This window comes from Pseudonaja textilis, chromosome 3 (assembly GCF_049901715.1).
Source record: "Pseudonaja textilis isolate UNSWEBS1 chromosome 3, rPseTex1.2, whole genome shotgun sequence".
NCBI classification, from domain to species: domain Eukaryota; kingdom Metazoa; phylum Chordata; class Lepidosauria; order Squamata; family Elapidae; genus Pseudonaja; species Pseudonaja textilis.
This window is the reverse complement of record NC_141992.1, coordinates 55,286,157-55,311,222: the sequence shown is the minus strand read 5'-3', so window position 1 is coordinate 55,311,222 and position 25,066 is coordinate 55,286,157. Positions and strand designations below refer to the sequence as shown.

The 25,066-nt window shown below is 38.0% G+C and overlaps 1 protein-coding gene across 3 annotated transcripts in view; it reads left to right on the top strand.

Moving 5' to 3' along the window:
- The window catches only part of ERI3 (ERI1 exoribonuclease family member 3), a 218,555-nt gene that overhangs the window by 26,524 nt on the left and 166,965 nt on the right, over window positions 1-25,066 (top strand). For all 3 annotated transcript variants that reach the window (XM_026707006.2, XM_087929797.1, XM_087929795.1), the window contains exons 3-5: window positions 5,514-5,630; window positions 12,208-12,267; window positions 21,337-21,428. In XM_026707006.2, coding sequence (XP_026562791.1) covers window positions 5,514-5,630; window positions 12,208-12,267; window positions 21,337-21,428 — 269 coding nt within the window. The remainder of the gene's footprint in view (window positions 1-5,513; window positions 5,631-12,207; window positions 12,268-21,336; window positions 21,429-25,066) is intronic.

The following is a 25,066-nucleotide window of genomic DNA, read 5'->3' as shown; positions in this document are numbered from 1 at the left end:
CCCAAATGCTTCTGCTCTCCAAATGGAAGCTTAAATGGAAAATACCACAGAGTGTTGTAGGTTACATTTCATTGCAAGGCTAGTTAACATTGTTAGTGAGCAATGATTCTGATTTTATAGGGCTTGTATCTGTTGCAAATATTGCTGAAGATGGAAGGAAAAAATTGTCTTTCCGTCTGTCCCCATGGGAGTCCTGGGACATCAACCTTTTGGGAAGGCCTTTTCTTTTCATTTTGAAAAACTGAACAGGAAAGCCAAGAAATAATGAGAGTGATAGAAAATAAAGCAGTTGATCTTTTCCCCCAAGGTACTGGATTTCTTAGAACAGAGGGCTTTTTTAGCCCGGTAGCTTTCATAATTTGGATAGTCATAAAATGCTCAGAATTATTCATTTCACTACTTTATTTTATCTGCTGGTTTATTCTAGCCCTCTGTTGAGGGTGTTTTTGCATGTTTCATTCGTTGTCTTCTTTCATGTATGGATTCATTTGTTTTCCTAATGTAAAGCTGCTTAGCAAGAGTAATACAGAGTTGATATGGTAAGGAGGAGAAAGAGTTGAAAGTATGCTGGTAATAGTTTAAAGAAAAACTTCAAAACTGGTAAATCTTTTGCATAAACTGATGTATATTATATGAGAACTGATTGCACACAATAGATATATAGCAAGATTGTTAAAGACTATGTCGTAGAGAATTTTACCCCCTTGAGGAAAATTCCTTGAGCTATATCACATGTTCCATTCAGATACTACTAAATGTCATCATATGAGGGACAAAATATTTTTGATGTCAGTATCATAAATAATATTTCATAGCAAAGCTGTCAGTAAAAAGAAGCATTCAGTGGAATCCCAAATCGGGACTAAGCAGTAAATCCTGTTCCCTGATTTTCCATTTTACTAACCCGCTAGACTCAAATTGGCCTGAATTCTTTTATATAGGCAACATGATACAGCTAGATAAGAATAAGAATACATTTATTCCAAACTAGAATGAAGACATATTAAACAGGTTTTTTTTGTCCTAAATCATTGGAGAATGCAGTTCTCTCTTATCTAAACCTCCCTATAGCAGTTTATTGTTTTGTTTTCCTGTATTTCCCATGTTTCAGTGGATTCTCTGATCCATGCTTTGTGACCTTTCAAAGTAAGCAGTTGTTGGCTATTGACATAACTGATACCTTGGTCTTGAGAAATTTGGATCTTGCCTTCTCATTCATATAATTAGTGCTGAATGCTTGAATGGCTATTTTTTCTGTAAATCAGTGGTAATGCTCATAATTATATGATGTAATGCTCCACTTAATGTCTACATTTTTAATTTTGATAAGCGATATGTTAATTGTGTGTATGGACCTAAAAGTATTCAGACGTAACAATTCAAAAACTTCAGATGGTTTTTTAATAGTTAGTAAAATTAATAGGAACTACTTGATATGATCATATTATGTCAGTGTGATCTGGATTGGTTTGCTTTTGAATTCAGTCGATCCATCCATCATCCATTCATCCATCCACCCATCCCCATTGTATAGCCTTATGGGATACACAGTGTAATGCAAAGAGGAGGAAAAGAGTAAACAGCAGTTAGTAAAAGAAATTAATAGTAAAAGGTAAGAGAAAAGACAAAGGAAACACCTCATACTTTTCTTTCTTTACAAACCATTTTCCTTCCATTATAACAGCCTGTCAAACTGGTGGCCTGCGGGGCTGAATATGTCACGTGCAGGCCACACCTACCCCTGCTCTGTAAAGACAAAAAACATCATGATACATTACGATCCAGCCCATGACGCAATCGAGTTTGATACCTGTGCATTATAACCATTAATTTATATGTTGTTTTAAAACTTTTCAATGCTCCTGTTTGAGTATTTTATCATTTCTATTCATCCATGATTTTCTGTCTTTTCCCTTCTCTTGACCAGTCCACTGTTCTTTATACAGGTAGTCCTCAACTTATAACAGTTCATTTAATGACCGTTTGAAGTTAAAATGGCACTGAAAAAAGTGACTTATAACTTTTTCACACGTATGGTCATTGCAGCAGCCCATGGTCACATGATAAAATTTCAGACGTTTAGCAACTGACTCATATTTATAACAATTACAGTGTCCCGGGTTCATGTGATTATCGTTTGCGATCTTCTACATCAGCAAAGTCAATGGGGATGCCCAATTCACTTTACAGCTGTGTTACTAACTTAACAATATTCCATATCTGAATGGAATTTTTCCCATTACATTTGAAGATTGGTAAATGGAAGTTTTTAAATCAAGGTGCTCTTTTCCACTACCTGCATAGCATTTGGTATGTGATCTTCACTTTCATATTCTTACAATTTACACCTACCTATTGAGTTTATCATACAATTGCTCTAATTTAAAAAAATACTGTATACAATACATTTTCTTTATTGTAATCATACATTTCCAGTGTTGTGCTGAAAAAAAAAATTGGCCCAAACCACACCTGTCTGGCATAAAGCAACTCTGCAATTCCCAAATTTTGTTCATTGCCAATTGGTGTACTTTTTCTGTTAGAATTCCATCAAGTACATCCTCAGGGAGATTTAATAAATTTGTAGTTTTAAAAGTTTCCCCTTATATAATGAAATAATAGCATTTTAAAACATAATTAGAACATTTATATCTTTCATTTTGTCTGTGGTTTTCCTTGGACAGTACAATTTACTATATAATGTTTATTTCAATTTCACTCTGACATATCACTAGTATTCTCATATAATTGTCTAACAGATTCTTTCCCACATTTGTTAGTTTTATCCGAAATGTTTTCTTCATGTTTATTCTTAATTCTGTTCACTTTACTAGAGGCTTCTTATTTAGCCTTTTTTCCTACTTCCCAAACAATATTTTATTTCTTTCAAAACCCCTTTCTCTCTCTTTAGGCTTCCTGTTGATGTTGCCCCAAAAGGAACTTGTTCTTTTGGCAGTTGTAGTACACTGCTGGTTCATGCTTAATCTGGTCCACCCAAGTACTTTTTACAAGTACTGCTGATGAGCCAGGAAATGCCTGCCTTGTACTTGTACACCTATTTTTTTTCCTCCCTAAGAACAGAACCCTATATTTCTCAACCTTTATGGGAGAAGATATAATATTTCAAGTATATCAACACCCTTTGGAACTTTGAGCCAGTTAACTGAGGAATTAGCAGTTCTTCCCTGCTTTGTGTTTATTTGTAAATTTGCTGACCATCTCTTTATTCCCTTGTCTGAGTCATAAGTATAAAAGTGTTGAAGAGCTCTGGGCTCACGACAAAACTCTGATGTATCTCACTTCATACTTCACTGTATGCAGACATAGATACGTTAAGCTTCATGAATTAGATATATTTGTGAATGTATCTTATATTGGACATCCATCCCACATAATTCCAATGGTCAACTTACAGCTAAAGTACCACAATAAGTTGTGTGTGATTATTTATAGTTTAGTCCATAATTCATAATGGGAATTCAGCCATTATAATGTAGTTTTATGTTAACCTGGTTACAAGCAACAAACTATGCTTTTAAAAAGGATGGTGTCTGAACATATAGGTTATATAGTAGTGGTCTACAGTGTAGATCATTACATAGTCAGAACCCAAAGCATGAATCCATTCCATTCTGCTATAGGATTTGGATTCTTAAAATGCAAATGTTGCTTGGCAGAGGAGTTTCTTTTTTAAAGCTTATTTTTTTCTCCTCTTCCAGATGTTTTCAGGCAGTTTTGTTGTTGTTTTTAAACTAATTCTATTCATGTTTTAAAAATTTATGAAAGCACTAATAAAAACGTCAAAGTGGTAAAAATGTTAGCTTTTGCTCTGCTTTGATTAAATTTTGCAAACTGTTTTTGAATATTAAAAAGCAATTTTTTTTATTTTCTCTTCCCTCCACAAGTGATTTGAGAGGCCGGATGCTTGGTTATCACTCAATAAGCTCATTTGCACTCTAGAGCCCCAGCATCATGTTTCTCTATTAAATAACACAGACAAATTATCCTTTAAAGACACTAAGCAAATTGTCACTCCTCTTACATTAAACTCAGGAGGGGGTGGAGTAGGGAGAAGGAGACAAAGGATTTTATTGTTTTTATTCCTTGGGTGGTTTTTTCCACTCTAATTTCAATTTCATGTGTATATTTTAATAATGGCCAGACCCATCATAACTGGATTTGTTTAAACTTCTTATTAACAAGCCCATATAATTTTTAAAAATATTTTTGATGATTCAACTACTTGAATTTTTGATATTTCTTTTTTTTTGTATCAGGGTAACTATGTTTCAAAATAGTTATGTTCAAAGTAATGTACAGAAAGAACTGTAGGAAGAACATTACACTCATGTTTATTCTGAGTTTCTCTTCAAGTGTTACAGAATGAACACGATATCAGCATATTTTAAGTTTTAAATATGTGCACATATCTCTCCTCTTCGTCTTTCTTAGTACAATGTTTCTGAAATTGTGATCTGAGGATGCCTGTGGTCTCCAAGACCGTTTCAGAGGTCCACAAAATCAAAATTATTTTTCACCCTATGTTGAAAAATAAGAGAATTAAAATCCTATAGAAGAATTCTGAAAACAAGAGTGGCAGTGAATTTGTCAGTTTTAATTTTCAACAAGGTAATCATTACTTACCAGTTGCCTCATTTTGAAGTTTTGATGGTATAAAAAAAGTCACTATTATCCTTACTTTTGCAATCTTTGCAGTGTCCTGTGGAGACATAATTGCAATTTGCGTGCTTCATAATTATCTTGTAAGAAGAGAGTTAATAGAGAAGTAAAATAAGCTGTGGTCACAAGATGTTTCACTTAATGACCATGGCCTTTACTTAAGGATCAAAGGGAAGTAAGTTCGTAAATCTCTTGTGTGATTTTCCACTTAGCAACCAAGCTATTGATTCAAATTGTGGTTTTTAAGTGAAGACTACTTGTATGGTACATATTGATAAATATCATTCATGCAAGCAAAAGTTATTCTGAGGTCATCATACTTTTTAAAAGTGGGAAGGGTTCCTGAGGCAGAAAAGTTTGAATTAGATTGTAAGAGCTGGAGCCTCTTAAATGTTTACAGATTTATGTATTGGATAATGCTAGATCAATTAATAATTACAGTAAGTTTATTTGCTATAGTTAATAAAAATTTAATTTGCATGCTTAATTTTTCTTTTGGTATCCGCATATACTGCAGCAATATTTTGGTAGCTTTGCAAACCAGAGCTCTATGTTATGATGGAAATACATACTTTGGACTGGTGGGTGATTTTGATACCTTCTTAAATTTGTTCATTTTAAAATTGACACTTGCCCATCTTCGTAGGATGAATATTGAATGAGATTGTATAAGAGTTTTATTTTCTTCCTCTCTAGGTCTCTCCAGTCTTCTCTCTTTTATCACTTAAATCTCTTCTGCTGGTGAATTAACATACCATAGTTGAATATAGTATGAGATTCATACCGAGACTAGGTGTTTATTTAAATTAGGCTAATATGTTTTTTTTTTGTAGGAGATAATTGAATTCCCCATCCTGAAGCTGAATGGCAGGACAATGGAGATTGAATCCACTTTCCACATGTATGTGCAGCCAGTGGTGCATCCTCAGCTCACACCTTTCTGCACCGAGGTAAAGCTCTTTTTCTTCTAAGAGTTTAATGTTGCCTTGCAGTTTCTCTAGGAGGATCTGAAATTCTGGTAGTTCTTTTATCTGCTCATAAAAATGATTAAGTTTCTTCATTGTTTTGGTTATAGTAAAAATATATAATTGGGTATCTAGACTCCAGTATATTTTCAGTGGTTTAAACAACTATGATTTTAACAAAGTTGAAACTTAGGAATTAAAAGACTGAACTTGTCTTTGCAAGACTGGAATTATATGTTACATCAAGGGTCTTCAAACTTGGCAAGTTTAAGACTTGTGGACTTCAAGTTTCAGAATTCCTGAGCTAACATGACTGGAGGAGAACTTCTGGGAATTGAAGCCCACAAGTCTTAAAGCTGTCAAGTTTGAAGATCCCTGTGTTACATAGTCAAATTCAACTTCGCATGCCCCATTATCTGCATTCAACATACACTGATCAAAAAAATAAAGGGAACACTTAAACAACACAATGTAACTCCAAGTCAATCACACTTCTGTGAAATCAAACTGTCTACTTAGATAGCAACACTGATTGACAATCAATTTCACATGCTGTTGTGCAAATGGAATAGACAACAGGTGGAAAGCATAGGCAGGTAGCAAGACATCCCCAATAAAGGAGTGGTTCTGCAGGTGGTGACCACAGACCGCTTCTCAGTTCCTATGCTTTTTGGCTGATGGTTTGGTCACTTTTGAATACTGGCGGTGCTTTAACTCTAGTGGTAGCATGAGACAGAGTCTACAACCCACACAAGTGGCTCAGGTAGTGCAGCTCATCCAGGATGGCACATCAATGTGAGCTGTGACAAGAAGGTTTGCTGTGTCTGTCAGCGTAGTGTCCAGAGCATGGAGGCGCTACCAGGAGACAGGCCAGTACACCAGGAGACGTGGAGGAGGCTGTAGGAGGGCAACAATCCAGCATCAGGACCGCTACCTCCGCCTTTGTGCAAGGAGGGACAGGAGGAGCACTGCCAGAGCCCTGCAAAATGACCTCCAGCGGGCCACAAATGTGCATGTGGCTGCTCAAACGATCAGAAACAGACTCCATGAGGGTCGTATGAGGGCCTGATGTCCACAGGTGGGGGTTGTGCTTACAGCCCAACACCGTGCAGGACTTTTGGCATTTGCCAGAGAACAAGATTGGCAAATTCACCACTGGCGCCCTGTGCTCTTCATAGATGAAAGCAGGTTCACACTGAGCACATGTGACAGACCCCTAACCCCTCAGACCCCTTGTGAAACCATATGCTGGGTTCCTCCTAATGCAAGACAATGCTAGACCTCATGTGGGTGGAGTGTGTCAGCAGTTCCTGCAAGACGAAGGCATTGATGCTATGGACTGGCCCGCCCGTTCCCCAGACCTGAATCCAATTGAGCACATCTGGGACATCATGTCTCGCTCCATCCACCAACGCCATGTTGCACCACAGACTGTCCAGGAGTTGGGGGATGCTTTAGTCCAGGTGTGGGAGGAGATCCCTCAGGAGAACATCCGCCACCTCATCAGGAGCATGTCCAGGTGTTGTAGGGAGGTCATACAGGCATGTGGAGGCCACACACACTACTGAGCCTCATTTTGCCTTTTTTTAAGGACATTACATCAAAGTTTTTTTCCACTTTAATTTTGAGTGTAACTCCAAATCCAGACCTCCATGGGTTGCTAAATTTGATTTCTATTGATAATTTTTGTGTGATTTTGTTGTCAGCTAATTCAACTATGTAATGAACAAAGTATTTAATAAGAATATTTCATTCATTCAGATCTAGGATGTCTTATTTTTGTGTTCCCTTTTTTTTTTCGAGCAGTGTATTATTCCAATTTTTTCAGTTAGTTTCCTGATGCTGCTTACATCTGTGAACAAGACAATACTGAAGCGATAGATGTGCCTGTTTTTCATGATCATCTATGAATAATTTGATAAGTGGGGGGAGAAATATCCCATATTCCAAAACCATGTTGTAAAGGAGGAAAGAAAGAATAGAAATTGAGACAACCTGCATTTGTTATGGAAGCTGTAGATGTGAAAAATGGGGCCACCATATCTGGCTTCCCCACTGATTTTCGTTGTCAGAAGATCAAAAAAGGGAATCCCATGACTCCAGGACAGTGCAACAGACATAAATATGAACCAGTTGCCAAGGATCTGAATTTTGATCATGTGACCATGGGGATTCTGGAAAGGTCGTAAATGTGAAAAATGGTGTTGTGGCCTGTCGGCCGCTGGCCCCTCTGGCAACCATATCAGATGAGGCAGTGTGGGAGTCAGGGCCAGTATCAAGGCAATCTGACAGTTGCAAGGGAGAAGAGAGAATGGAGCTGTCAGAGATAGAGACAAAGGCGGAGCCTGGGCCGTCCATCAGCCCTCAGATGGAGAGTCAGGTCTGGAGGTGGCTGATGAGGAAGAGGAGGAACAGCTGGGTCTAGTGCCTGACGTGTGGATATGCAGAAGGCAGAGAAGAGAAAAGCAGCGGGAATCTATGGGCCAGTCCTTGGGATGGGAGAGCCACCGCTGCTAGTGAAGCCCCACCCTAGCTCTAGGGATAAAAGGCAGGGGCAGAGGTGACTAGGTGTGGCAGACAACTATTAGTCTCCTATCGGTCAGCCACTGACCATGCATTTCTGAATCCTGTCTGGAAATTATAATAATTCTTCTTGGAATCTGCAGCACTTTCTGAGCATGCGTGGGTGCGTCTGCTGTTGGAAGAAAGGGAGAACACCTTCCAGGACTTCCTTTGCAAGTGTGAGAAGAGAGAGAGAAAGAGACTCCTCACGTGTTGGGGCTATTTCAGGGGGAAAGGGAATGAGCGTCACTTTCCACAGGATTTAGAGATTTCGTAGCCTGCTGTGAGAGAGCAGCTGCTGGCGCTCCTGATAAAGGGAATGTTTCGTTAAATACAAAGGGCTTGTCGTGTTTGGAAGCCGGGTTAGAGCAAATGGTCATAAGTCAGTTTGAAACTTTGAATGGTCACTAAACAAACAGTTGAAAGTCGAGGACTATCCATATCTGCAATTAGTTTAGTTCCAAAGCAAAACCACAATATTTCGTTTCCTCTTCCTTGTACATATTTTCTTTGTGTTCCTGTAAGATTTTGGCTTCCTGTGTAAATAGATGTTTACAGTAACCTCCCTTTCTCTCCTTGCTCTGCATAGGTTTCTTCAATAGGACTGGTGTTATTAAATGCTAGGAAAAGGTTTTGCCTCTGCCCTTCTACTTACAGAAGTCAGCTTTATAGATCTCTTTGTTTGCATAGAAAGACCAGGTCTGTTTATCTGATGGCATGCCAGAGACAAGTGCTTATTGTTATCAGGAAACTGTCTTGGAATACGAGGGTGTATTAGATAAACACCATTGGAAAATCTATTTTGTTGTTATTGTCTTGGAGATTGCTTGGTTCTCTGTTCTTCTCTATCTTTTCTTTTTCCATTAGGCATAACTGCCATGGCAAATTTACCAATTGTACTCTATTGTCTAACTTTCTTCAATTATTTGAAAAAGTATAGCCTCATCCCTGCAGGATTAAGTACTGTATTTTTCTGGACTGAACTTGAACTAGAAGGTGGATCTAGGTTTTGTAATGGTGCTTCTTTTATCACACATGAGGCTAGAAGTACTATTCCAACAGGGGGAGCAGGAAAGATACTATCTTTTTTCCATAATATATCCATGTATGAAAGAATGTCAAACTTGCTTTCTTAACTGCTGTCAAAGCTAAGTGAAAAGAACCTCTGTCTTTGCATGGAAGGAGAGAAACATAAATGTGAACATATACCATTAATCTTTTATATTTTCAGTGTAGCACAGGCTGAAAGGAATAAAAATTATTGTTTATTTCAAAAACATGTTACACTAGAGTTCGGATAAAATAGTTCCTATCCCCAATCTAATGGATATATTAAACCAGAAAAGAGATCAATCTAAATTAGAAATAAAATGTAAATAAAATATAACATGTATTCTTATCAGTAGCAGCTAATCAAAACCATGCATTATATAATGCTTTCTATGATGTGATGAAATTAACATTGAGCAGAGCAGCCTATTGGTTTGGCCCTCCACAACAGTCACAGTTTCTCACGTGACCCTTGGGAAAATTAATTGCCCTCCCCTTTGTTAGAACAATAAATAGTTCTATATATATAATTATATATTACAAACATTATTCAAGTGCTTATGTGTATGTGTTTCTAATGGACATATGATTAATGGAAGAGAGTATTTGTAGCTCAGGGCTGAACTGGTGGTTCCTTATTACTATCTAAGCTTAATTGTTTTCATGCAGATGTTTCATTACCAGACTAGGTAACATCATCAATACTGGTAAGGAGTAGGTTATAGGAGATGATCACACTGAGCCCAAGGGAGAATCAAATGCATCATAAGTCTTGAGCTAAGTTCAGCCTACCCTCAATTCCCTTGACCCTTATCTACTGTCAATTTGACTTTTAATAGTTCAGATTCTTGTAGAGAACACAGAGCACACAGTAAACCTATATTCATTTGAAATGTCTGGATTCCTGATTTCTTGCACTTAACATTAGGTTTTCTGTCATTTTATATACTAATGGCCTGGTCTGTCAGTGTTGGTGGGCATGGTCTTGGTGGTCCCTCTCCCTCCCTCTCACATATGGAATATCATACATGGACTAACTAGCAATATAAATGAACATTTAAACTAGTTTAGAAACCCAATAAAATATAAATGTTAAAAAAAATCTATATCAAATATCAGTGTCTAGGCCTCTAACCATTGAAGCACAGCATCGTTTATATTTTTAAAAAATCAGATACTGGACTGGTATATACCCTCAATTTACAGCCAGTTACAATGTGATCTACAGTTTGATGTGGCACCATGCAGTCACACTGAGGGATGATACTATAATCCATTTATACAGACTCCTGGGAGACGCTATGTGAGTTACAAATCCTATTCAGGATTTCCATTGCTGATGTGGTAGTTCAAAGTTTGGCACCATTTTTGTGGGGTCATTTATATATCTTCCTGTAACTGGGAATTTAGCGACCCATTTGGCTTTCCATTGTGAATTGATGTTAAAGGTGTTAGGAAGATGCCAATGGGGGCTTTTTGAATACGAGTCTTCTTGCTGAAAAATGAGGAAGATCAGCATGCCCTGGTAGGAGTGAGTTGTTCACAATTTTTCTGTATTCTGTCACTATAGTGCATCTTGCCTGTATAAAACTGGTGGTGCTATATGTCTCAGAACAGGAAGCCAGCAAATACTTCGCATCAATTGGGCTGTTATTTACTTTGAGCTTATTTGCCAGATTTGGTAGTTCCTTGATTGGATCGGTTGGGGTATTGTTTTCTTAAAACAACATTTAAAAAACAGGAAACAGCAAATATAGATTATACAAGGAGAAAGACCAAGACTCCTGACCACCTAAAAAGTGGTGGCAGCAATATTGTCCAGACATGATTGCATGGCAAAATGATATGTTGGAATTGATGCCCCAGAATATTAGTATGACCATATAATAGCATTGAAACTTAAATACCACCTCACAGTGCTTTACAGTTCTCTCTAAGTGGTTTACAGAATCAACATATTGCCCCCAGCAATCTGGGCCCTCATATTGAAAGAGTACTCCAGAGTTAATATGTAAAAAGGTCATGGAATTTCCAAATTCAGACTGATATATACAATGCAATACGTTTGACATCGCAATGGTTGAAGAAAAATAGGCTTTATCTAAAGTTTTGGCAATGCCAAATTATGGCAAAGTGGCTCATAAGAAACTGGAAAATATTGTGAATTATTTAGACTTATATTATGTAAAATACATATATTATGAAATAATGCATCAAAAGTTTACCGTACTTATAGCAGCAGAATTATCAAAATAGTTAAAAAAATAGAATGTTTTGACCTCATAATATTTAGTTTGCAAAAAATAGATATTTATAGTGATATTTTTAGAATTCTTAGATTTTGGAATAAAGCTCAAATTGTCCTTAAATTATCAGCAGTCAGAAACAGTAGTTCTACAACAAAGACATACTGGGAGAGGAACTCAACATATTTTATCAGATGATCTTTGTAGCTCTGGAAAGGAGTATAATAGGCATTTAGCCTAACTCCTAGAATGAAAGAAAATGGATTCTCCCAGTTCAGCATGCAAACAGTTGGTTTGTTTTAAGATTTTTGTGTACAACAAGATGAAAAGAGGTAACTGTAGAAATATAATGGTTCTGGCCAATGATCTAAATGTAAGCTTTAAGTGAAAGAAATTTGCTGATCCATCTGACTTGCAAAGTTCTATTCTCATCAGCCCCAATGATTAATTATGTTCTGTTTGTGTTTAAGAACTGCAGTAAATAAAACGAAAGATGGCATTTATTTACTTTTTTGTATTCTTCCTTCTCTTTGTTGTTTGCTCTTTGATGTTTCCTATAATGTTTTAGCATTAGTATTTAGTATTTTAAAAGAGCAGTGAAAGCAGCAATAGTAATGAAAAAGGGAGTTGGGAGGGATGGAAGTGAGCTATTCTTTTTCTATGGCTATTTAGTTTTCAACTAATATGTGTTTCTTTTGTTTTAGCTGACTGGAATTATTCAGGCCATGGTGGATGGACAGCCTAGTCTCCAGCAAGTGCTTGAGGTAAGCAGAATAACCTTTCGTTCCTGACCCCTGATCTTATTTTTCACTTCCCCCTTCTTCTTCTTGTGTATTGAACCACATAATTTGACTATGATTACAGCTTCATTAGAATAACATTTGCTGTCACATCAGTGACATGCTGTTGTGAATATCGAACCATTGATCTGTCATTTCCAGCTGTTCATGTCAAAGGTGTTTGACTCTTGCCAAAAGCCATGAGGAGGTATATGTAGGGGGAATTCTTTTACTGGAGACTGTCTTCAGTGTTACATTAAGAATACTGCATGGAAGATAATAGATAATATACATGCCAAATATTAAATATTTAGTAATAAACTATATTAGATATCTGAATATGGGATATAATCTTAATAATGCTATTTGCTTTATGTGGCACTCATAGTATTTAAAACTTAATTAGCTGAAAGTATTTTCACAATCAATAGCTTTTGGTGTTTGGTCTCTGTGAATGGAATTTCAAGAGGTGAATCTTACTTGACCGTGGTGTGATGCTTTGCTCCCTTCAGGATTTGGGCCTAATAGTTCTTGATCAAAATAATTGCAACCACAGCTGCGTGAGGAAATCTGATTAAAGGGTGAAGTTGCATTCCCTTGCTTCAGTGATAATATGGAATTGCTTGGTGAAGAAAAAAGAGACAGCTGGGTATCCTGAATGACATTCAGTAGTGAGCCTTCCATGCTACTCCATTGAGATCTGCTTCAACTAATCCTGGGAGAAGGCCTATCTTTTATCTTCTTATTAATGGGGGAACTAACCTTAATAGTTTATTCATAGCCCAAGGGATCTCATTCCTTTATCAGAGCCATGAACAAAACCCAAGAGGACCCTGCCTCCTGTTAATTTAGTTAGACTGATGCTGCAATACAGTTCAATACAGGACAGAGACATGACTTATGTATTTAGGCCAATATGGAATGAATATATTTTTACTGTTATATGATAGGCCAAAACACCACTTTATTATGGTGGCAATTGAAAATTTGAAATGGATGTGAAAGGTTGATGTCTCTTCCAGAATACAGAACAAAAAATTGTACAGGTGGCCCTCGACTTATGATCACAATTGAGCCCAAAACTTCCGTTTCTAAGCAAGACATTTGTTACGGGTGTTTTGTCCCATTTTTTGCCTTTTTCTGCCACAGTTGTTAAGCCAATCACTACAGTTTTTAACTTAATAATGTGATTATTACTGGTAAGTGCATCTGGCTTCCCCATTAACTTTACTTGTCAGATGTCAGAAGATTGCAAAATATGATCACATGATCCCAGAACACTGCAATTGTCATTAATAATATGCAGGGATCCATAATGAATAGAAATTATGTTAATATATGAATATAGAAGGAGCGTCTGACATAGGGTGTTGGTCTGAAGTCCCCCCTTCTGGACCTGGAAGGCAAGACCTTCCCCTTGTCCTTGGAGTCCACCAGAACCTTGTCCAGAGCCTCTCCAAATAACTTGTCCCCCTTAAAGAGGACAGTGGCCAACCTCCACTTATGTCTAATGTCAGCCTGCCATTGCCTTAGCCAGAGCAGGCGATGAGAGGTAACAGTTCCCCCTATTGCCCTAGATGCAAATCTGGCTGCACCAGATTGTACCAAATCTGGCTGGTGGCATCAGCTGAAAATTCCACTGCTTTTAATAACTTGTTCACATGTTGGTGTGATCTGACATCGTCCAGTGGAATTCTCTCTTGCAGCTCCTGGAGCTAGATAAGAGAGGCCCTGTTAAAGAAGGAGGCCCTTACTCCCCATGCTGCTGACGGGTGTTCTCTGCAACGTTTCCGCCTTCAGCGAGTCCTCAGGCTCCCCAGGGATTTCAGTGGTGGCTTACAGGGCCGCAACTGGGGCATCGACATCGGGCACTTCCTGGGCTTTGGCTAGATCTCCTCCCACGCTGAACATCTTCTTATTTGGACCCGACCCAAGGGATGACCACTGCCTTTGGATGACAGTGGTGAACATCTTTGGCACAAGGATGACACCTGCTGTTACTGTTTTTTCTGAAAATAGTGGGTCATTGGGGTCCTCAGAAGGGTCAGTAGTTTAGTACCTCCTGTGGTTCAGGAACCAAGGCTCGCCCTGTGGCTTTTTTCGCCTTGAAGATGGCTTGTTGGAACAGACCTGGTATAGAGACTTGGTCAGCATCATTGAGGCCTTCATCATCAGAGTAGTTTCTGTCCATCAGTTGCCCACTTTCAGATGTGATAGAGTGGGAGCTTTCAGCAGGAACATATGAGCCTGATTCTGAATGCAGGGAAAAATCATCTTTATGATGAGACCTGTGTCTCCTGCTGTGTCTGGATGAAGGGACAGAAGCCTCTGAGGATGATCTCCTAGTCTGTCTCAAGACAGCTGACACCCCTTGTCTTACTGCCTCATTTAACATAGCTTGCATATTAACATGGTACTCAGGCTCCTGCCTCCTGACTGACCTAATTCCATCTGACATGGGGGTGAATGTGGCTTCTGAAGCCCTTCTGTGTCTCTGATCAGAAACTGTCAGTTGCTCTGTTGCTGGGCAGACAGAGAAAAAATTTCTAATCTTTGAAGCCTCGATAGAGTCCTGCTGCTCTTCAGCTCCCCCTGTGGCCACTTCTGTTATTGCACTCCTGTCAGTTTGCAGATGCCTATCTCCTGTTAATAATGGTCGCTCCTGATTTAGGCGGGAAACTAAAATGGACGCCATTTCTTCCGAAATTTGGGCCGCTTCTTTTCCCCGAGCCTACAACTCTTATCTAGAGCCTTGTCTCTTCAGCGCTCCTCCCGCTCAGCTGCCTTGGAGCTCTTTCGAGCCCCTGCAATCTTGTCCTTTGGCTTGGGGCTATAATAGGGAGCTGTTTGGTCTGGGGCTGCTGGGTTTAGAGAGCGTGATGGCCAGCGAGCCGTCTCCTCGCCTCTCATGACATCGCAGCTAGCATTTGACTCCGCCATCTTTAATTCCAAGGTTTTTATTCCGGAGGCTCCACCAGTTGCTCTGCAGCCTTTACTAACCTTAAGTACTCTAAAGCTACTCTCCCTACCTTACCTGTCACTCTACAAGGAGATTCTTGCCTTCACTGCAGTCTTCTGCCCCTTTAACGCTGCCGCTGTTAAACAGGCGTCTGCAATGGCTGATTAAAGCCACTGAAAGCCTTGCCATGCCAAAGCGCAGGGAAGCAGTGTGGATGGTGTTTCTACACACCTCCCGCGAAAGGTACCTCAGTACGATATAGATCGGCGCGCAGCCAATCCATTGTCTGGCGGCCTGGGCTGAAGCCCCTGACCACACTGTCTGTGACAGCTGTCAAACTGGTAGACCGGTTCCTCTTTGAGATAGTATTCAGGATTGGTGATTTTTTTCTTTGTTTGTCAAAATTCAATTCAATTCAATTTTGGTTGTTTAGGAGAAGAAATTAACACATCGTCCAGCTAGCTGACTGAGTCAATTTCTGGGGAGGTCCCTAATAGCAGAGGGAGTGTCCTCAAAGTTTTGACAGACCCAGTCCAATCAGCAAGCAGAGACTGATCACCCAATCCTGAATGATATCCACCACAATGGAGAATGGCTATACAATTCTGGAGTTATTAATGGAAGGAAACAAAGCTGAGAATAATCAATATAATTTGGACTTCAAGAAAGCAGATTTTAATACACTCAAGAGTATATAGAGTAGGATTCCATGGTAGCATAACCTAATGGGAAAAAGTTGCTCAAGTGGCTCTAAAACACAATCAGAAATATTTTCAAAGAGGAAAAAAATACAGGACAGTAGAAGATAACTACATATAGAACATTTAATGAAAATCTGAAAATATAAATGGATGTATATAAGAGGTGGTAAGTGAAACAGGTCATCTGTGAAAAGGAAATACAGACAGCCCTGATTGGTAATGAGTAGAGATTATCAGAAAGATACTCTTCAGTTGTGCTTAAAATAAAAAGAACTGGAGAGAAACAGCATGCTGATTGTTTAATGGAGATGGACAAAAGATTAGTAGATAATTAAGCTACAACACTTAACTCTTATTTTTGCTTAGTCTTCTTTAAGATAAAAAGGTGTATTATACTAAGCAATTGTGAAGAACTTGTTGAAAGAACAGGATTGCAGCTTTGGCTTGACAGATACATAATGTAAATGCTGTAGGCTACCAAAATGAGAAACAAGATTCAGAGTTACAGATAGTCCAGTATTCATACATGAACAAAATCATCATTGTAATAAAGTAATTGATCTGTACTTTGACAAAATATACATTACTAAAAATCACTATGGAATGTCAAGTACACATTTTTAAAAATTAATCTTACTTTATTAAATTCTTTATATATAATTTCTTTAATTAGTTCCTTATGTTGTGAGAATGCTGTATACAACACAACATATCTTGATCAAAATACCCCATGGCACTGTGATTAGTGAGCAAATACCACTGGATGGCAGTAGTTAGATGAGCTCAAATTGTCTTGAAAGCAATAGTCAAAGAGTGCTCATCAACAGATCGGAATCAAGCATCCAACTGATTTTCCAAAGGCCTCAGCTCCTCTAATGAACAAATTGGTAAAATGGCCTATTAATAAAATAAGAATTGGAAGGGACCTTGCAGATCTTCTAGTCCAAACCCCTGCTCAAGCAGGAGACCTTATACTGTTTCAGACAATGGCTGTCTAGTTTCTTCTTAAAAACCTCCAGTGATGGAGCACCCACAACTTCTGAAGGCAAGCTGTTCCACTGGTTAGAAAACAGTTCCCACTGTCAGGAAATTTCTTCTTTAGTCCTTGATTAGTTTCCATCCATTGTTTCTTGTCTTGCCTTCTGGTGCTTTGGAATACAGGTTGACCCTCTCTTCTTTGTAGCAGCCCCTCAAGTATTGGAACGTTGCTATTATGTTACCCTACTCTTTCTTCTCACTAGACTAGACATACCCAATTCCTGCAACTATTCTTTATATGTTTTAGCCTCCAGGCCCCTAGCCATCTTTGTTGCTGTTTTCTGCACTCTTTCTAGAGTTTCAACATCTTTTTTATAATATGGTGACCAAAACTGGATGCAGTGTTCTAAGTGTGGTCTTATTTGCCTCAAAATTGAATCAAGGGACACCCCCCTCCCTCCAGCCCAGTCAATGTGCTCAGACTATTTTTAAATTATTCACTTTCTTGATTTCCCTTGATTTCTTCATCATCATTGCTTGGTACTCAAGTTGAAGACAAGAACCCATTTCTTTTTTAAGAAGTCCTTAATTCCTACTGTGAATTAATTGATAGGATGGAACAGACTTTTGGTCTACAGATTTTATAAGCTTGTCAAACCTATGCTTGATATACCAGTTATTTCAAGTTATTAGCACTTCACCAATCCTAAAACCAAAATTTTTATAATGTAAAATCTTTATAATGTAAAATAAAAAAGATATTTTTATCTTCATTATAGTGGAGATATCAAAGATTTCTTTTATCAACATTTTTTTCATCCTTGAACAAAGAAGGCAGAAAATCAGATAGTCACAGATGCAACTTACTGTATTTTTTGGACTATAAGACGCACCGGACCATAAGATGCACCTAGATTTAGAGGAAGAAAACAAATAGTTTTTTGCCTTCATGTATCCCGTTTTTTCCCTCCCCTGTGTCCAGAAGCACTCTGCAGGCTAAAAACTGGCCCATTTTGGGCCTCTGGAGGCCTCTGTGGGTTCCATTTTTGCCCTCCCTAGCATCGGGGAGCCAAAAACAGGATGCACTGAGGGCTTGGGAGGCCAAAAACAGGCCTGTATTCGTTCTATAAGACTCACAGACATTTCCACCCACTTTTTTGGGGGGGAGGGGAGTGCGTCTTATAGTCAGAAAAACACGGTATACTTTTCAGAAATTCTCTCCGTATACAGTACTGTATTACCAACTTTCCAGCAAAATAGTTTCTTTTGTGAGAGAAGATATTTCCATTCCTTCTAATGTGTCAGAGAACAAAAGACAAATAGCCCACGTTTTTCAAATAGAAGCAGTAGGTTTTGCCAAGTAGGAATTAAATATGGTTCGTCATGCAACTGATTTGGCAGCCAAAGTTACAACATGTTCTGTTGCCTTGCATTATCATGCCTAGCTCTGCTGCACTGGAATGACATTAGAGGCCAAATCTAGAATTGAAAATCTTCCATTTGATGAGGATGGATTATTCTGCAGGAAAAAAAGGTTGACAACTGGGACATGGCTAAGATGCTTTGTAAAACCGTGTGCAAATGGGACTGCAGTAAAACTGCTTTGTCCCATCCAGCTGTTGCCCACACGTCTGCTCATATATTAACCAAAGTCTACTCAATCTTTCAAACAGAGTATACCATTTCACACTGGAGGATTCCTGCTGATTATTGGGAGGGCTTAAACACACCATAGTGCATATGTATAAGCAAGCCTAGAGACTCCAAATGATATCTGTGATCTTGAGGTTTGGGATTTTTCTTGCTTGCTTTTAAGATGTGTGGACTTCTGTTACAACCTTAGGGTTCCATCATTTTTCAGTAGTATATGGAATTCATAGTAAACCAGCCCATTGTTTCTAGATTCATACTAAATGCTAGAGAAAACTTTTCAATATCTCCTAAGGCCTCATACCAGCTGTAACCATTAGATTCTCTTTCATTTGCTAGCTATCTTAGCAAAGTCTGGATAAATATTTGTAGGGTTGCTTTCATTTCTATTTCTGCCCTGAGCAAAGGGTTGAACTTCATGGTCAGGGGTGTCAAACTCAATTTCATTGAAGGCTTCATCAGGGTTGTGGTTGACCTCGGGGGTGAGGAGTGGCTGACTGGGTGGGCATGGCCAGCTTGATGCCACTCCCCAAACTGCTGGCATGTTTCCTCTTCACACTGGGTAGACTGGGCTGAAATGATGTGGGTAGACTGGGCCAAAGTAATGCGGACTAACCCCTTACATTTTCCAGGATGGCCCCATGGGCCAGATCTGTCCCACAGGCCTTATGTTTGACATCCCTGGTCTAAATAGTATCATCCAACTCAATGCAATTATAAGAGAATTAACCAACCTGTAAATCTGTAGTTATTGCTTGTACTTTATCATATTTTAGGATGTAAGGATGGTGCTATGCTTCCCCTGAACATATAGAATTAAAGTTTGCATTATTTCTGGATTTGATCTTGAGGATGAGTATCCATATTTTCACGATGCTAAGGAGTTCATTTTCACAATTAAGGCTAGTAATAATTCCATAATAATACCTCCACTGGAAGTATTAAGCAAGGTGTTGAGGTGTGCTTGGAATTCTGAGAAAATATAATGAGGGTTATAACTAAATAAATGGTAGGGAAAGATTATTTATGAAATATTTGCTATGATGGTTATTCAACATAGATATTTGGCATAAAATAAACTGGTAAGGTTCCTCCCCCTACCTCCTCTAGTACCTCAGGATCCTTCCCTAGGTTGTTTTTCTGGGCCAAGTTCAAACAAATCACAAGACTGCAATCAGCCATTATTTTCATTATTTTTATTTTCTAAATGCCCATAGGAATTACATTATGCTCAGACATAAATAAATATGATGCGAGAGATTGGCACATTTATTTTCAGCATGGAGCTTCCTGTTTTATTTTTATTTTTATTATTTCAAATTAAGAACTCCAGAAAACTATTATAGTAATAATTTTGCCTAACTTTGGACTATAAGTTTTGTTAAATTTTATACTTCAGGTTGCCTTTCAAAATGTTTAGAAATGTAGCATATACAACAGTTCATTTAGTGACCGTTCAAAGTTACAACAGCACTGAAAAAAAGGACACATGACAATTTTTTACACTTATAACCGTAGCAGCATCCCCTGTTGTATGTTTCAATATTTGAGTCAGTGACAAATTGCTTGGCAACTGATTCCCATTTATGACGATTGCAGAGTCCCCATCTTTTGTGATCTTCGGACAGGCAACATCAATGGGGAAGCCAGATTCACTCTATAACCATGTAACTAATTTAACAACAGTGGCAGAAAAAGTCCTAAAATGGAGCAAAATTCACTTAACAAATGTTTCATTTAGCAACAAAAAAAATGGGCTCAATTGTGGTTGTAAGTCAAGGTCTATCTGTGTTGCAAATATACTGTATCTAATATATTTTCAAATCAGACTACTGACTGAGCCTACGAAGCACATGTCCATATTATTAATATAGATGCCCTGGTTACTGGTTTGTCTATAGACAAAGTTCAAGGTCCCATGTATCTTTGGACTTGGTCATAAGAGAAACCTTACTGTTCTTCTCAAACTTAAGAAATCTATCTGGATTCTAAACTCATTGGAGGAACAATTTCTGAAGATGTGAAAATGAACTTTCTTGGGCTGCACTGAGGGAGGTCACATTAATCCTTTTTGCTATCAAAAAAACATGTTTTCAATTAGGTACAACTATGGTGAACAGGTTGCCATCTTCTTTTTTAATATTTTATTAGTAACTTCCAACCGCATTGGTTGGAAACAGTCAGGAAGAGACTTTCATCCTACAGTAGATAGGCAATGGCTAAAATGATGATGATGATTAGTAACTTAGTAGCCACTATGTTATTGTTAGCCACTATGACCATAGTTCATTAGTGATAGAAATACTTAAGGACAAAAATGAATAATAAAGGAAGAATGGTTAGGAAGTATTTATTTGGATTGCTTTGTTGCTGCTGCTGTGTGGCTGATTAAGCCTGCTTATTTAGAATCTGACCATGATTTTATAAATAATTACTCGTTAAGATGTTGAAACAGGGTCAGGGCATGCAGGAAATGGCCAAGCAATATTAATTTTCAAAAGTCATTCTGCAAGCAGAAATGTGATGCCTGACGAAATCACCACTTCAGTGGCTGCTTGATGTCTCCTATTGGAAATCTTCAAAGATCCAAACTTATCTTCATAGAAATGAGAAGGGGAACAGGATGAGATGGAAGTAAGGAGACGGCTGTCCTGGATAAGATCACAATTTTCTTCTCTTGTGATTGTGAGGCTTATCAGTGTTTAACTGATGCATCTCTTTTCCATGTCTCTGAAAGTTCATCTCCTTTCTGTCTGTTTCTTTCAGAGAGTTGATGAATGGATGGCAAAAGAAGGCCTTTTGGATCCCACGGTCAAGTCTATTTTTGTTACCTGTGGAGATTGGGACTTGAAAGTAATGTAAGTATGGACAGAGGTATTCATATTCTGATGATTCTTGCCCCCTGCCAGCTTTTCTTCCTCACTGGAACATCTGTGCATCTGTTAATTTGGGGCTGTGTCTGAATGATATATTATTGAGTAATGCAGCCTCTTGAATGGTCAGTTCTGTGGCATAAAAGTCCCGATTCTTCCACACCCTTCCATTTGAGACATTTCTACTCCAGTCTTTTCTACTTTTGAAAATATCTTCTCTTAATTATTCAGGATGCATGATGTAAGCAAAACCATTTCTTTTGAGGGCCTGATTTTTAATATCAAGAAAACCAAAGGTTTTGGATTAGAGGACTAGAAAGCAACTAATATTACTATTAGGCTATTAAGATCTGAGAAATTATAGGCTGGTTTGCTTAATTTATTTTTTTCAGTAATATGAAATAGACATGGAAAAAGGAAAAAAAAACGGAAAACAAGAGAAGCTTATGTCTTCAAGCAGGATAAATAGCTTTGTGGTCCACAAGAGATGAGATAGAGCAGTTTGAGGAATGTTAATATCCATCTTTGTTTTCTACATGCATTTTCATTTAAATGGCACAAAAATCTTGATTCCAGATTCAGAAAATGCTATGAAAATGGCTCATTTATTCCTTCTTTCATTTATCTTTTTATACAACAGCTTCAGAGGTTGATGATTAGGCTGATTCCTGAGCATTGCTGGTGCCAAGTAGAAAATTCATGATCTTGTGATTCCAGCTTCTCAGAAGTAAGAAATTCAGCTACCTGTTAGTGATCAGCTTGTCACTTTATTTCAGATTGGCTGTAGCAGCTTTAGTGGTATCACATCCGATTAGCTATATGTCAGAGACTATGCCTTGGCTTGAATTAGAGAGAGTTTGTTGCCAATCCTGACTTCTCTCATTTCCCCATTTACTTTTATCCATCACTACAATACTGAGGTTCCCCCTTAACTAATTAAGTTTGCATGTGTTTAGACACATTGCCAAATAAGATTTAGCAAAGCAGAACTGAGCTACATCTCTTTACAAATGGGATTGATGTAGAGCTCGCAGACTGCCTCTGAGATCAAAGAAACATAGAGGATTGGATCTACAGGATACATCACTTATACTTCTCAGTGAACTTTAATTGTGTTTAAAGGTAACCTGCAGAAGAAGCAGCCACTTCACATTTACTACACAAATTATTAAATCCTGTTTCTGAACTATGAGTTAAAATCCAGATTTGAGAGTAGCATAGCTTAGGATGCTCTGGTAAGATAAAGACAAAGACCAGTTATTAAATAAGTTGCAATAGTACTTTGATGTAGATAACATCTATTAAAACACATTTTTCAAATAATTGCAGAGGAATAAAATTGTGTGCTTTTGAAAATACATGTTTTTATAGTATTTTGTTTACTTATTATTAGCATTTGAAACAAATCACAATACGTTTAAGAAGGGAGGGAAATGGTTGTCTGTATTTTCAGCAGTGCCAGTTAAGGCAGGAATGTAGACAACCTGTGGTCATAGTTTCTCTGTAGCCACTGATGTACTTTTTTCAGGTAGTCACTAGAGTCACCAAAAATTGTACAGCTCTTGTTCAATAGGAAAACAATTTATATACACCTTTTGGTTTAATCTTAGCAAAAACATACAAATAAAACACATAGCTACCCTGCTATCATTTGCGGTAATACTGGTGGAAAGATTGTCATGGTGGAAAAGTAACAGTTGGACTTTGCCATGATATAATATTATTTGTTTATTGGGATTTTTTAGCCTCTCTTTATTTTTGATAAGCTCAAGGCAAAATACATACTTAAAGTTCCAGTCTTCAGTTTTCCCCATAACAACTCTTTGAATTGGGTTATGGGGAGAGAGAGTGACTGGTCCATCTGCTTCTCAAGAGAAGATAGACCTCACCTGGTTTCTAGGTAGCACTTTATTCTCTACACCAAACTGGCTCTCTAATAATAACCTCATTATCCAGGGAATAAAATAATTATTTCAAGGTAAAAGATGTGAAAGGTTTGTGCAATATTGATATATACTATACAGAAATAACAAGATAGACAAAATGAATCTCACTGTACCCAATGAAGAGAAAATATATTCTTGTTCTGCTGAGGGAAGAATCTGGAAAGGCAAAATCAAGACTTTGTGCTGGTCTCCAAAACACATCAAGAAGTTGCAGTTCAGTAAATTTAGTTGTCCTGCAGACATATTCTGAACTAGCAGAAACTTGGAAATAGTTTTGAAGGCAGGCCTGGATACAGTTCAGGGCTGCAATCTCCCTGGGAGACCACTAAAGCATGGGTAACCGATGGAAAGCAATTCTGTCCAGGAATAATAAATTTTACTTACTGTTACATTATTTTGAAACACCTTAGAGACATCATTCTTTGTTAGGGGTTGATGGCACTTATAAGTATCGAGGCATTAAAAAGCTCAGGCTTTTTCCAGGTGGTGTCATGAGTTTATCTGAAATTGGAAGTGTATTGCTAGGTGTACAATTACATGTCCCTTCTCACCATGACTATAAAACTGGAATCAATAACGAGGTGCTGATGTTGTATTCACTCTTTGCATTGGTGGATCAACGATTTTGGCTTCCCCTGATCAACATCGATTGGACTGGCAAAGGGGAGACAGCTCTTCCTTTCCTATTCACCAGCCTTCTTTCCTGATTGAGATGCAGTATCTTTAACGAGGAAAAAGTTCCTGAGTGGAACATCACCTTTCTGAAGGCTTGTCCTGATAAAGGCATTTCACATCAATATATCTCATGTCAAATTTGGCAAATATGAGTCACTCATTCTAAAACCTTTCTCTACTAAAGAAAGAAAGAAAGAAGTCCTTGAACAGAAAAGAGAATGAACCATATCTCACAGCTTGAATACTTCATGACAGCAGGTGGATCTAATGAGAGAGGTCCATTCTTTCTGGATATAACATGTCCTCCATTTCCATTGGCAAAGAAATACTCTTAATTAAAGAAAAACTACCCGAAGCTTCAGATAAGAGACACTACAGCTGCCAGGTGGAAATATATGATTTGGGATTCAGTCTTGTTAAACTTATGGAGCCTTAAGCCTAAGAACAAATGGAAAGGGACTTGTTTTGGTGGGAACTATTTGAGAATGGAAAGCTGGTAGGCCATGCTTTAGAGGTTGTATAAGAAGCACATCTTGGAAGCCAATTTAGTAAGGGATTTACAGCAAAGTCGGAAGTTTACTCATTGTTATAAGCAATCAGTTATATATATCCTTTGTAACAAGCGTTGCACCATGCTTCCTTGTAGGGCAAGATGAAAGAATTGCAGCACAAAAACACGGCTCAATGTTACCCCCTTATATTTTGTGACAAATTCTGCCTTTTTCAAACAGAGTGATTGGGAAGAGATAAGTAGCATTGTTTAGTGAAAGGCAGGCATCTTCTGAGAAAAGGATTGGAGTTTTCTTTTCTGATTGTTGCATTTGTTGCATTGTGTTACTTCTGGGAGATTGTCCTAATTGAAGAAAGCCAAACTGTGGTCCAGAAGAATCAGGCCTAAAATAATAGTTTTTACATTGAATTGTATGGAAACTGATACTGATGGCATACCAATGATCATATCTTGTCATAAATCCAAGTATGGATTAGTCTTGCTTCAGGGAT